This window comes from Panthera leo, chromosome A1, assembly GCF_018350215.1.
Source record: "Panthera leo isolate Ple1 chromosome A1, P.leo_Ple1_pat1.1, whole genome shotgun sequence".
Lineage (NCBI taxonomy): Eukaryota > Metazoa > Chordata > Mammalia > Carnivora > Felidae > Panthera > Panthera leo.
Window position 1 is genome coordinate 208,962,051 of NC_056679.1, and position 12,862 is coordinate 208,974,912.

At 39.5% G+C, this 12,862-nt stretch overlaps 1 protein-coding gene across 1 annotated transcript in view; it reads left to right on the forward strand.

The window, feature by feature from the left end:
• Window positions 1–1,454: 1,454 nt before the first annotated feature.
• The window catches only part of NUP155 (nucleoporin 155), a 71,892-nt gene continuing 60,484 nt past the window's right edge, over window positions 1,455–12,862 (forward strand). The window contains exons 1-4 of the mRNA XM_042951774.1: window positions 1,455–2,070; window positions 4,924–5,061; window positions 8,099–8,195; window positions 10,964–11,034. Coding sequence (XP_042807708.1) covers window positions 1,914–2,070; window positions 4,924–5,061; window positions 8,099–8,195; window positions 10,964–11,034 — 463 coding nt within the window. The 5' untranslated portion in view covers window positions 1,455–1,913. The remainder of the gene's footprint in view (window positions 2,071–4,923; window positions 5,062–8,098; window positions 8,196–10,963; window positions 11,035–12,862) is intronic.

The following is a 12,862-nucleotide window of genomic DNA, read 5'->3' on the forward strand; positions in this document are numbered from 1 at the left end:
AGGCAGAGAGACCAGCAATGGTAAAACAAGAAAGGAATGTATGTCAGTAAGGCCAACACCCGGAAGACAGCAGACTAGCATCTCAAAGACTATCTCCAAAGTGCTGAAAATTACTTCTTAGGTTCATGTAAGTAAAATGTGAGACAAAGGTCAGTAAGTATGCGCAAGTGGGTAGCAAAGGTCAGGTCAACCATTATCTCGGGGGTCAAATACAGATGGGGTCTTGCTGGCTCAGGACAGTCCTTATTGCTTGAGGGGGTAGTTTCAGTTCCCATCACAGGATGGTTTGCCAGCAGGATCTTTTGCCTGACTTAAGAGATACGCTGGAAAGATGAACTTAATTAGAAAGTTTGAGATCAAAATGAAGGTAGCTGAAGTCCTCTTTCAGTTTAGCTAGTCAATAAGGAGTAAAGCATTCACTGACTAGCTAAACTATGAAGAATATAACTGGATGAAGCTTACTTAAGTGTGGTTCTAAATAAGGACTAAATGAGGACAGCTACTGTTTCCAAATAAGGATTGCTTTTTGAATGAGTACTTTGATTTGACCACTCAAGTTGCCTCCTGTATGAAATGAAGTCTATCTCTCCTTGCTCATTTCTTATTCTTCTGCAGTTAATACACACCTCATAAAAAATTAGAGTGATACACTTTACTGTTTTACTTTGTGTGTCCCTGCATGAATCATGCACCTCAAGGACAGGAATGTGTCAGTGTGATATTCCTAGCACCAGGCACAGTGGGTGACACAAATTATAAATTCAATTTTTATAGTACTTGGAGATCTATTAGGTGGCTTACTTTATACCAGTCCCTCTAATTTGTGCTGGGGGATCAAATGATGAATTAGAACACTCTTCTTCATCTCTGTAATGAGAAATAAAGGAAGGCAGCCACTCCCTGCATGGAACAGTAAACAGACAATTCTTAAAGTTTTGTTGTTGTTGACGGTGGGGGCGGTGGGAAGACACAAGTCGGGGAGGGACAAAGAGAGAGGTGAACAATCCCAAGCAGAGCTGGAAGCAGGGCTCCAATTCACAAAGTGTGAGATCATGACCTGAGGGAAAATCAAGAGTCAGATGCTTAATGACTGAGCCACCCAGGAGGCCCTACAATTCTTTATAGTAATGGTAACCACACACAAATAGAAAAGCCTGATGAATTTTTTTTAAGTAGGTTCCAGGCACAAAGTGGGGCTTGAACTTAGGATCCAGACATCAAGAGTTGCATGCTCTGATGACTGAGCCGGCCAGAAAACAATTTTAATTTACACTGAAGCCTATAAGATATATAGTGGAATTTTGGTTCCCATGTGAACTCCTACCAACTCCTATCCGCTCTCACAACAGAAGTTATTTGGAGTACCAAAGAAATTGACGTGCAAACTCATAAGCAGTTGCAGTTGAAGGATTCCAACCCGGGAACCTCGAGACACAAAGATCGACGGCTCGCGATACCCACCCGAGCCGAAGCAGTCTGCGCTGCCACGCACTACCCAGCTCCCACTTACCCGATACCCGCTCCCTTCCCCCTCCCCACCCCTCCCAGCCTTGTCCTTTCCCAGCCCTTTCCCTTTCCCCTCCTTTCCTTCCTTCCCCATACAACCTAGACGAATTTCCTACTCCCCAACCTGCCAAACCTCCAGCGACGCCCAGGGAAGTGCCCGCTCCACCCCACCCCCCACTCGCTCCGCCCCTAACGTCCAGCCCTTTCAACTTCTTCCTCTGGGAGTCTGCAAAACACAGCCTTCAAATTCCCCTCCCGACGAACCGGAAGTGCGTCATGCATAGGCGCCGAGGCGCTCGTTTGGCGCGCGCGCCCTAAGCTGCGGGTCTGAGTTAGGGTCTTGGGTTTTCTCTCCTTTCTCCTTGGTTCTTGACTATTTCCGGACGCTGGTGTCTCCGAACTTCGACATGCCGTCTTCTTTACTGGGCTCGGCGATGCCGGCCTCCACGTCGGCCTCAGCCCTGCAGGAAGCTCTGGAAAATGCAGGGCGGCTCATCGACCGTCAGTTGCAAGAAGACCGCATGTACCCGGACCTTTCCGAGCTTCTCATGGTGTCTGCCCCAAGTGAGTGATCAGTGCCCATTTGGTGGTAACTGCTTTCTCAGCCGAAAGGACTCTCGCCTGAATTCCTAACTAGGTCCTTATCCCCAGGGTGGACTCGGCGAAGACGTTTTGAGATTTGGGGCCCTGTTTGCTACATTTTGAAGAGCAAAAAGAGCCTGTTTTCAGTTTATTTTCTTCCTCACTTCACTGCCGATATTTGAGAGGGTAGGAGTGACGAGCACTCTGCCATTTGAAGCAGAGGGAAAGACCCCAACCTTAACGAGCTGCTCACTGCCTCCAAGTGTTCATCACAGAGGCCAGATGAGTAGGATCACCTGATCTAAGTCTCATTCTTGTTAATTCCTCCTATTAGCATTAGAGTAAATCAGACGAGCAAATGGAATTAATTTGAAAATTTACCATCTTTCTCAAAGATATTCTTTAGTATGTGTAGAGTTAGTGTAATATAAAGTCTTAATATGAAGGTTGTTAAAAAGAACTACCGCTGGAATAAAGGAAGAGAATGGTGATATTAGCAGTGATGATGGACTGGGAGGGTAAGGCAGTGTATGTGTCAACAAAAGAGAGGTGACTGGAAAACATTTTAATGATTTTAAATTATGACTAGGCTCCTCAAGGCATATAGAATTACATAAGTTGCTAAAAAAAAAGTGACCCCTTTTTGAGACGGATATGGGAGAAAAGCAGAGAAGTGTAAGTAAGATAGAGACAAGATTTGGGGTAAGCAATAACCAAGGTAAAATAACAAGGACAATCTGTGCAATGGAAACCTAAACGACACTTCTGACAATTTATAAAAATCGTTGAGTAGGCTTGTAGTCAGAGAAAAGATAGAAACAGAACAAATTTAGTACTGTTCCTGACTGCTACTTACCGGTGAGCTTGTCTTCTAAGAACTGAGTGGCCTATTAGCAACACTCATCTTGAAGAGCATTACTCTCTTTGACCTCCTCAGGTTTGAAAACCAAGATGTAAAAACAGTGGATACATTCGAGTACTCTTATCTGACCCCAATCGATTCTATCCACCTTTACACATACCTCTTCAACCTAATCTTCTCAGCTTTGTTCCAGTCACACAGAATTTAACATGTTTTTCATAAGAAGCCCTTTCTTCAGGATGCTTTTATGTCATCGTTTACTTCGCATCTGGAATTTTCTTCTTTGCTTGACATTCCTCCAAAGTTCGTTAAGTATCACTTCCTTTGTGAGGGGTTTCTTAACCATTCACATCCTCACTTGAGTTATTAATTCCATCCTTTGTGTTCCCACTGCCATTTATCATGTCCTGTTAATATTTAACATTTCCACTTAGCAATATCCTGTTAAAATTAGTATGTTTTAAGATTAAATGGGATGTCTGGGATTTCCTTCAAAAAAATTCATTAGAGGGGCACCTGGGTGGCTCAGTTGGTTAAGCGTCCGACTTCAAATCATGTCATGATCTCATGCTTTGTGAGCTCCCCGCCGTTGGGCTTTGTGCTGACAGCTGAGAGCCTGGACCCTGCTTCGGATTCTGTGTCTCTGTCTCTCTCTGCCATTCCCTTGCTTGTGCTGTCTCTCAGTTTCTTTCAAAAATAAGCATTAAAGAAATCCATTAGAGAAGGAGTAGCTAGGGATATAAATGAAACCTGATTGGACATGTTATTAGTAATATTGAAGCTGGGTAATCAATCGGTACATAGGAATTGATTGCATTTTTCTCTCTCATATATTTTAAATTTCTATAATGCATTTAGAATTTCTTTTTTTGTTGTTTATTTATTTATTTTGAGAGAAAGAAAGAGCGTGGGCTGGGGAGGGACAGAGAGAGAATCCCAAGCAGGATCCATGGTGACACCTTGGAGCCTAAAGTCAGGCTCACCAATCGTGAGATGACCTGTGCCAAACTCAAGAGCTAGATGCTTAACCTACTGAGCCACCCAGGTACCCCTAGAATTTCTTTTATATGTCAGTTTTCCCCAACATCTTTGTACTTAGAGCCTGGAAAGGTGCCTGGATAAAAAGGTCATGAGATCTAAAGAATACCTCCCTGTTCAAGACATAGGAAATAGACCAGCCCACTCCTGCCCTTAGTTGTCTGTGTCTTAAAGCAAGAGAAAGGTTGCCAAGTGAGAACACTTTATAGAGCAGTCTGTGGTTTCCCCCAATAAAATACCGCTTATGTGGCATCATATGTATTTATCTTATTGGTGTGGGAGGGGTGGTCTAACAAAAACAAAAACACAAGGATTGTTTTAATCTATTAATATTGAAGTGGGAAAGGAAATAGCTATTTCCCCCATCAATATTTTTTTTTTGTTCACGGTTGTTTCATTTGACAGTCACAAAGTAGTTTTATAAATATTTTCCCATTTCAGATTAGTAAAATAATAGAAACTAAATTATTGAACTAAATATATCCTTACTTACAGAGTAAGTCTTTGTGAAGGATAACTGTCTGGTTAGTGCTGAAACCAGTAATTAGCCCTCTTTTAACACTGGATTTTCTCAGGCCTCTTTTGTATTGGGCCAGAATTACTTTATTTTCTATTTTTTTTAATGTTTATTTATTTTTGAGAGAGAGTGTGAGTGGGGGAGAGGCAGAGAGAGAGAGGGAGACACAGAATCTGATGCAGGCTCCAGGCTCTGAGCTGTCAGCACAGAGCCCGATGCGGGGCTCGAACTCTTGAACCATGAGATCACGATCTGAACCAAAGTCAAACGCTCAACTGACTGAGCCACTCAGGTGCCCCTTCTCTGTACCTTTTTAACTATGAGATACACAATTGTTTTTGTAGCTTGCAGTGCTTCGATATGCCCAGTTGATGTTCAGTATATTATTTTAATAAATGCTTTGTTTTATTACTTGTAGATAATCCCACTGTTTCCGGCATGTCAGATATGGATTATCCTCTACAAGGACCTGGTTTGCTGTCAGTACCCAACCTTCCAGAGATCAGTTCCATCCGAAGGGTTCCTCTCCCACCTGAACTTGTTGAACAGTTTGGACGTATCCTTTTACCTTGTTTTTAACTCCCTAAAATTTTTAAAAATTAGTATTCTTATTCTAATTCTTGCTTTGTGTTTAATTGGTGTGTTGTATGTAAGTTCATTTAAGAGTTTTATTTAAAAAAACATTTTAAGTATGTCAGTAGTTTGCCATGTGCCTAGAAAATATCATATAAAATTGAGTGTTGAAAATTGAATCACATCTTAATTGTTCTTGGACATTGAAGAGAGTGAATCATTTACAAGGAATTCTGCATTTTTGAATGATATTATTGCAAGGTAGTACTTTCCAGTTAAGTGCTATCCAAGGAAGCCTTTTTACCCCATTTTAGCTTGAAGACTCCTGATTTTCATTTTTATTTTTTCTCATATTTTAACACTTTAAAACTGGGATGTTGTTCTAAAAATGTTTAAAAACAAACAAAAACTGCCATGTACTTCCTTTTGCCCATCCCCAAAAGTTTTTGGTATGGTTTGGCACTTAATGGTATCTTAGAATTAAGGTTTAGGGCTACCTGAGTGGCTCAGTTGGTGAAGCGTCTGACTCTTGATTTCAGCTCAGGTCATAATCTCGTAGTTTGTGAGATGGAGCCCCGCATCAGGCGCAGTGCTGAGTGCACGGAGTCTGCTTGGGATTCATTCTCTCTCCTTCCTTCCCCCTCTCCCCCTCTCCCCCTCTCCCCCTCTCCCCCTCTCCCCCTCTCCCCTCTCTCTCTCTCTCCCTCTCCTCTCTCTCTTTCTCTTTCTCTCTCTCTGCCTCTACCCTGCTCACACTCACCTTCTCTCTCAAAATAAATAAAATAAACTTAAAAAAAAATCTTAAGAAAGAATTAAAATTATAAGTGATTGCATTTCTAAGGCTCACAGTAAGAATGAAACACTAATGGAATCTTCATAGACTGAATTGCTAGAGGAGTTTTCTTACCCTCTAAAAAAAGATCTGATCTGATTTTTTTAAAGTATGGCGTACCCTATAAAGGCATTAGATTTATAGTTATTTGCAGGGCGCCTAGGTAGCTCAGTCGGTTGGGGGGCCGACTTTGGCTCAGGTTATGATCTCATAGTGGGTTCAAGCCATGCATCGGGCTTTGTGCTGACAGCTCAGAGCCTGGAGCCTGCTTTGTATCTTCCTCTCTGTCTGCCACTCCCCCACTCCTGTGTTTTCTCTCTCTCTCTCTCTCTCTCTCTCTCTCTCAAAATTAAATAAACATTAAAAAAAAGATTTATAGTTATTTGTTAGGAAGCTTCTGTATCAATCTGTAGCTCTCATAATATAGACATTAAGATGATATGCTAGGGGCGCCTGGGTGGCTCAGTCAGTTAAGCGTCCGACTTCAGCTCAGGTCACGATCTCGCGGTCCGTGAGTTCAAGCCCCGCGTCAGGCTCTGGGCTGACGGCTCAGAGCCTGGAGCCTGCTTCCGATTCTGTGTCTCCCTCTCTCTCTGACCCTCCCCCGTTCATGCTCTGTCTCTCTCTGTCTCAAAAATAAATAAAAGCATTAAAAAAAATTTTTATTTATTTATTTATTTTTTTTACAACATTTTTTATTTATTTTTGGGACAGAGAGAGACAGAGCATGAACGGGGGAGGGTCAGAGAGAGAGGGAGACACAGAATCGGAAGCAGGCTCCAGGCTCTGAGCCGTCAGCCCAGAGCCTGACGCGGGGCTTGAACTCACGGACCGCGAGATCGTGACCTGAGCTGAAGTCGGACGCTTAACTGACTGAGCCACCCAGGCGCCCCAAAAAAAAAATTTTTTTTTAAATAAAATAAAATTTAATCTGAGACTTTTAAAAATATATTAAACTAAAGGAAAAGTGTTTCAAATTTCAGGACAGTCTGCTTTAGAAAAATAAAGGAAATGGAAAATTAAGAAAATAGCTATAAGTAGAAAAACTAGTAGAATCTAATATTTTTCCTAAACTTTTCAGTATTTCTCTGAGACTTTGTAAAATAACGTTATTAAATATACAACACTTCTTATCCCATACTCTATCTTTTCTTAGTTTCTTAATATTCTTTTTTTTTTTTTTAATTTTTTTTAAACGTTTATTTATTTTTGAGACAGAGACAGGGCATGAACAGGGGAGGGGCAGAGAAAGAGGCAGACACAGAATCTGAAACAGGCTCCAGGCTCTGAGCGGTCAGCACAGAGCCCGACGCGGGGCTCGAACTCACGGACCATGAAATCATGACCTGAGCCGAAGTCGGACGCTTAACCGACCAAGCCACCCAGGCGCCCCAGTTTCTTAATATTCTTTAATCTTCTGATAATACCATGCAAAAAATTATCATTTAATTAAGAAATTATTTTATTTCACAATTTTTTCCTCATTTTATGATTACACAATATAATTCTTTGTCTATTTTTCAATTGTACTATATATAAGAAGCTTGCAAATTGTCACCTGGCCTAACTTTAGCATGCCGTATGTTTTTTTTTTTTATCACTCTTGCTCTTATGCAGTTGGGAGAAAGTGGTCCAGTAGAACAGTTTTTTCATGTCAAAATTTAATGGTGTTATTCATGATCAGTATTCGTCTTTAATAATGGTAAAAACATATTTGTCCTTTAAAATACATTTTAAGTGGTCAAATGGCATTATTTAGGAATTGTAAATTGCAGGTTTATTTCTGTCATACACTATGTCTTTAAACTCATTAGAAATCAAGATATTTTATTTGCTTTTTCTTCTTTTTAAAAATTTTTTTTAATGTTTATTCATTTTTGAGAGACAGAGCATGAGTGGGGGAGGGGCAGAGAGAGAAGGAGACACAGAATCCGAAGCAGGCTCCAGGCTCTGAGCTGTCAGCACAGAGCCTGATGTGGGGCTCGAATTCATGAACCCTGAGATCATGACCTGAGCTGAAGTCAGACACTTAATGGACTGAGCTACCCAGGCACCCTTTATTGCTTTTTCTATTAAAAAGTGGACAGATCATGATTTTTTAATCATAAATTTTAAATCAAAATCTTTCAAAACAAGCTTAAGAAAGAGAAGATTGAAATCTTTTTGCCTTACATCCACACTACTTCAGATATGCAGTGTAACTGCATGATGGGTGTGTTCCCTCCTATCAGCAGAGCTTGGCTCACAATTGACAGTGACATATTCATGTGGAACTATGAAGATGGGTATGTATTTAATGCTGGTTTGCTTTAGCATGATTAGAAGTTAGATTATCTTAATGGCAGCTAGTATTCTACTCATCAGAAGCTGCCTGGTTTATTTTTCATTCAGCTAACATCTGGGTCAGTGCTTCTCAGTATGCATACTGATCACCTGAGAATGAGGTTAAAAGTGCGGATTCTGTTATAGTAGTTCTGAGCGAGCCTCGAGAGTCTGCATTTGTAACAACCTCCCAGTGATGCTGCCAGTCTAAGTACCACTCTGAATAGCAGGGGTCTAGTTTCCAAGCTCTTATCTTCCAATAAGATAATCTGTTAGTAGTTTTTTGAGAGATGGTTTGACATCTTTAAAGACCTGTGTATTTGATGCATTTTTATGAATTGGGAGGCTCTTAATTCATTGAAGTGACTAAACAGTTTTGTTCCATGAGGTTGGCCATGTGTAATTTGAGTGTATATAGTAATCTGAGTGACGGCTCAAGACATTCTTGCTAAAATAGTTTATTGATCTGGTAATCTCACTCTGGCTTTTTGAAGATAAATTTTGGCTTACTACCATTTCTCTCTCATAATGTCTTTAGGGGATTAGTGGGATAACCAGAGGAAGGCCCTTGTAGTTGTTTCTCTTGCCCTTGGGTAATTAAAGCACCTGTTAGGAATGCGCGCACACACACACACACACACACACACACTATCACTGAATTAAAGTGATACTAAATGAGAACTTGTAGCTTAAATAAAAATATTTTTGTTCTCTGATTTTTTTTCATTTAGAACTTTTCATAGCTATTTTTTATGGTTGAACTGTTATATAGTTCTAATAGCAGTGATGTATGGTTGTGATTTTTCTTCATATACCCTGAACTTTAGTTGCTTTTATTATTGTAACATAGTCGTTTTGATACTAAGGAATAAAACAACTTCATTTAGGTGTGGATCTATTTAGAAAAACAAACAAAAAAAATTATGTTATAGACAAATGTAAGGATAATTTCCTTAAAAAGGGTTTCTCTTTAATGAAAATTTCTGTATTTCCATCAACATGTAATGTATCCATGTAATAAAATGTTGAGTTTATTATGTATCAGACACTCTTTTGTGCTAGGAACAATATTGAATGTGGTAAGTGTAGCTCCTGTCCTCATGGAATATACACTCCAACCTTACCGTGTTCAAACTAGAACTTATTTAAAGAAAAATTATTTGAACAGTGTGCTTACTAAAAAAAATCCAGGCACAAATCCTCGGTATATAAATCTTTAGTTCACAAATTCAATTCTGCAAAAATGTTAGGTTTCATTTCAATTATTCCATTAGCTTTTTATTATAAATCCTAATACCACATGGATAATAGGAACGTAATCTTGTTCAATTCATTGTTCTGAAACACCTAACATCCCCAGTATTGGTCTTAGTTTCTGGAGGTTGTGCCAGTTTTCACAGCATGGGGAAATGGGAAAACCTGGTCCACATATGTGGCCATTTAGGAGTTTTCTTTCTGTTTGCTTGGCTCTTTTCAGGACAACCAGAAATTTTCTTCAAGGTCTGGATCATGTGTGTATATGTGTATATATATATGTGTATGTATATGTATATATATGAATATCCCTCCCCCACCCCCACCCCCCGGGCATATTTATCCTACTTGGTGTTCTCTGAGTTTCTTGGATCTTTGGTTTGATGTCTTTCATTTTTGGAAATTTTTCAGTGATTATCTTCAAATATTTGTTCTGCCCCATTCTCTTCCTCTCCTTCTGAGATTTTTACACTTCCGTTAGATTGTTTAATGTTATTCAAAACAGATTTTGGATACTTTGTTCTGTTTTTGTTTCTCCATTCTTTTTGTTTGTTTCAATTGGGACAATTTCTGTTGACCCAAATTCAAGTTCATGGATTCTTTTGTTAAGTATGTCAAGTCTACTTAAAAAGTTCTTACAAGATGTTCTTTCTCTGTGCTGTGCTTTTTATTTCTAACATTTTCACTTATTTCTTGTAATTTTCATCTCTCTGCTGAAATTCCTTATTTGCTTATTTATATTGTCCCCTTTTTTCATTAATACCTATATGATAATCATTTATTTTAAATTTCCTGTCTTATAGTTCAGACATCTGTCTCCTAGCTGAGTCCATTTCTGTTGATTTCTTTGTTTCTTGACAGGCTTTTTTTTCCTGTGCTTTTTTGTGTCTCATGTGTTTATTTTTAAGCCAGATGCCATGTGTAGGACAGTGGACACTGCAGTAAGTAGTGTTTATCCATCCTTAGATATGGGTATGTCTCTTTTTTTGCTAGGGCCTATCAAGTAGGTCTTTATTTCGGGGAAAGTTAACTTTTTCCAAGTCAAGAGTTGAGTTGAGTTTGGTTTTATTATTGCTCTGGTTACCCTCAGTGGACCACAGGTTTCAAATTCCTTAGAATTACTTTGCACTTAGAATATAGGTTGGGTTCCTAGAGACTTTTTCTCAGTGTTTCTGTCCACCCTCAGCCATAGGCTTTCCCTGTGAGTCTGTTCTTCTGAGAGGGTCTTAACCCAACAGAACTGCTATTACTTGAGATTTGCAACCTGGCTGAGGAGAAGTTTGGAATAGGGAGCAGCTGTCTCTGTTCGCCTGGTTTATGCTTAGCTTTAGACAGGCCTGTGTGCCTGAATCTTGGAACTGAAACAGTTTTGTTTGCTGGCTTATTTTTCACTGCATCCTGTAGTCTTAAAGAATATTTTAGGATAAAACTTTGTTTTCTGTGTATGTATAACATGTTTTTCTTTACCGTTTGACAGAGGAGACCTTGCCTATTTTGATGGACTTAGTGAGACTATTCTTGCTGTGGGGCTTGTGAAACCAAAAGCTGGTAAGAAATAAAAATGTAATGATAATGTTTGTATATAATGGTTTAGAACTGAGTAACAACACATTTTAAGTAGTTGAAAATTTTATCAAATATTCTGAATTCTAAGTAGAAACATAGAAAGTGATTAGGAATATTTAATAGTTTACTCACTTTATGGTAGAAATGAGTCTGTCTTTAAAATTATTAAATTGGGGGGGCGCCTGGGTGGCGCAGTCGGTTAAGCGTCCGACTTCAGCCAGGTCACGATCTCGCGGTCCGTGAGTTCGAGCCCCGCGTCAGGCTCTGGGCTGATGGCTCGGAGCCTGGAGCCTGTTTCCGATTCTGTGTCTCCCTCTCTCTCTGCCCCTCCCCCGTTCATGCTCTGTCTCTCTCTGTCCCAAAAATAAATAAAAAACGTTGAAAAAAAAAATTAAAAAAAAAAAATAAATAAATAAAATTATTAAATTGGGGCACCTAACTGGCTCAGTTGGTAGAGCATGTGACTCTTGATTTCAGGGTCATGAGTTCAAGCCCCATCCTTAATAAATTTTGTGGGGACAGGGGAGGTACCTGTGTGGCTCAGTTGGTTGAGCATGCAACTCTTGGTTTTGGCTCGGGTCATGATCTCATGGTTCATGAGTTTAAGCCCTGCATCTGGCTCCGTGCTGGTAATGCAGAGTCTGCTTGAGATTTTCCCTCCCTCTCTCTCTGCCCCACCCCTGCTGTCTGTCTGTCTGTCTCTCTCTCAGAATAACTAAATAAACTTAAAAAAAATTTTTTAGGCACGCCTGGGTAGCTCCATTGGTTAAGTGTCCGACTTTAGCTCAGATCATGATCTCGTGGTTTGTGGGTTTGAGCCCCGTGTCGGGCTCTGTGCTAACAGCTCAGAGCCTGGAGCCTGCGTTGGATTCTGTGTCTCCTCTCTCTGCCCTCTCCTGGCTCACGCTCTGTCTGTCTCTCTTTCAAAAATAAGTAAACATTAAAAAAAAAATTAAAAGAAAAAATTTTTTAATAAAATTGTTAAACTATAATTTCTGCATTTTATCTTGCTTATTTTTTGTTACTCTTTGATGATTTACGTAAAGTTTTGCATTATACATTTTTCATCAGTTAGTAAATTTAATGTTAAAAACCATTTTTGTCTCTGCGTTTTTGGTTTGTTTTCTTTTTGTGGGTTTTTTTTCCTTCTTGAGAGTGAGAGAGAGACTGATTGCCAGAGCACACTCAGAGGAGGGGCAGAAGGAGAGGGAGAGAGAGACTCTTAGCAGGCTCTGCACCCAGCACAGAGCCCCACAAGGGGCTTGATCTCACCACCATGAGATCATGACCTGAGCTGAAATCAAGAGTTGAACATTTAACTGACTGAGCCACGCAGGGGCCCCATCTCTGCATTTTTTGTTTTTTTTAGTCTTGATGTCCAATGGAAATGAAAAGAGAATTCAGAATAAATCTTAAAGAAGTGAGAAGTGGTGTTTAATTTAACAGTTTCAACTTCATTATACAGATTTTTTATCAGAGCTAATGACAAAATAATGGATTGATTTAAATTTAATATAGATTTTTTTTTTTTGATGTATGAGAAATCTTACTACAATGGGAAATAGTAGACAAAATTGTTTGTAATGCCTGAATAAAATTTTGAGGTCACAACTGTTTAGAAGTTATAATTCACGTGGTACAGACGTGTAGTCTTAAACAGTTTATGTGATTATATTATAAACTTATTTCCTTAACATAGAACCTCAAAGTATTCTCAATCCTGAGGTATGTATCTCTCTTCATTTAAAAGTTTATTCATAATAACAGTCAACGACTGTCCCTGTCCTCTATTGTAATAAACATAAATTGT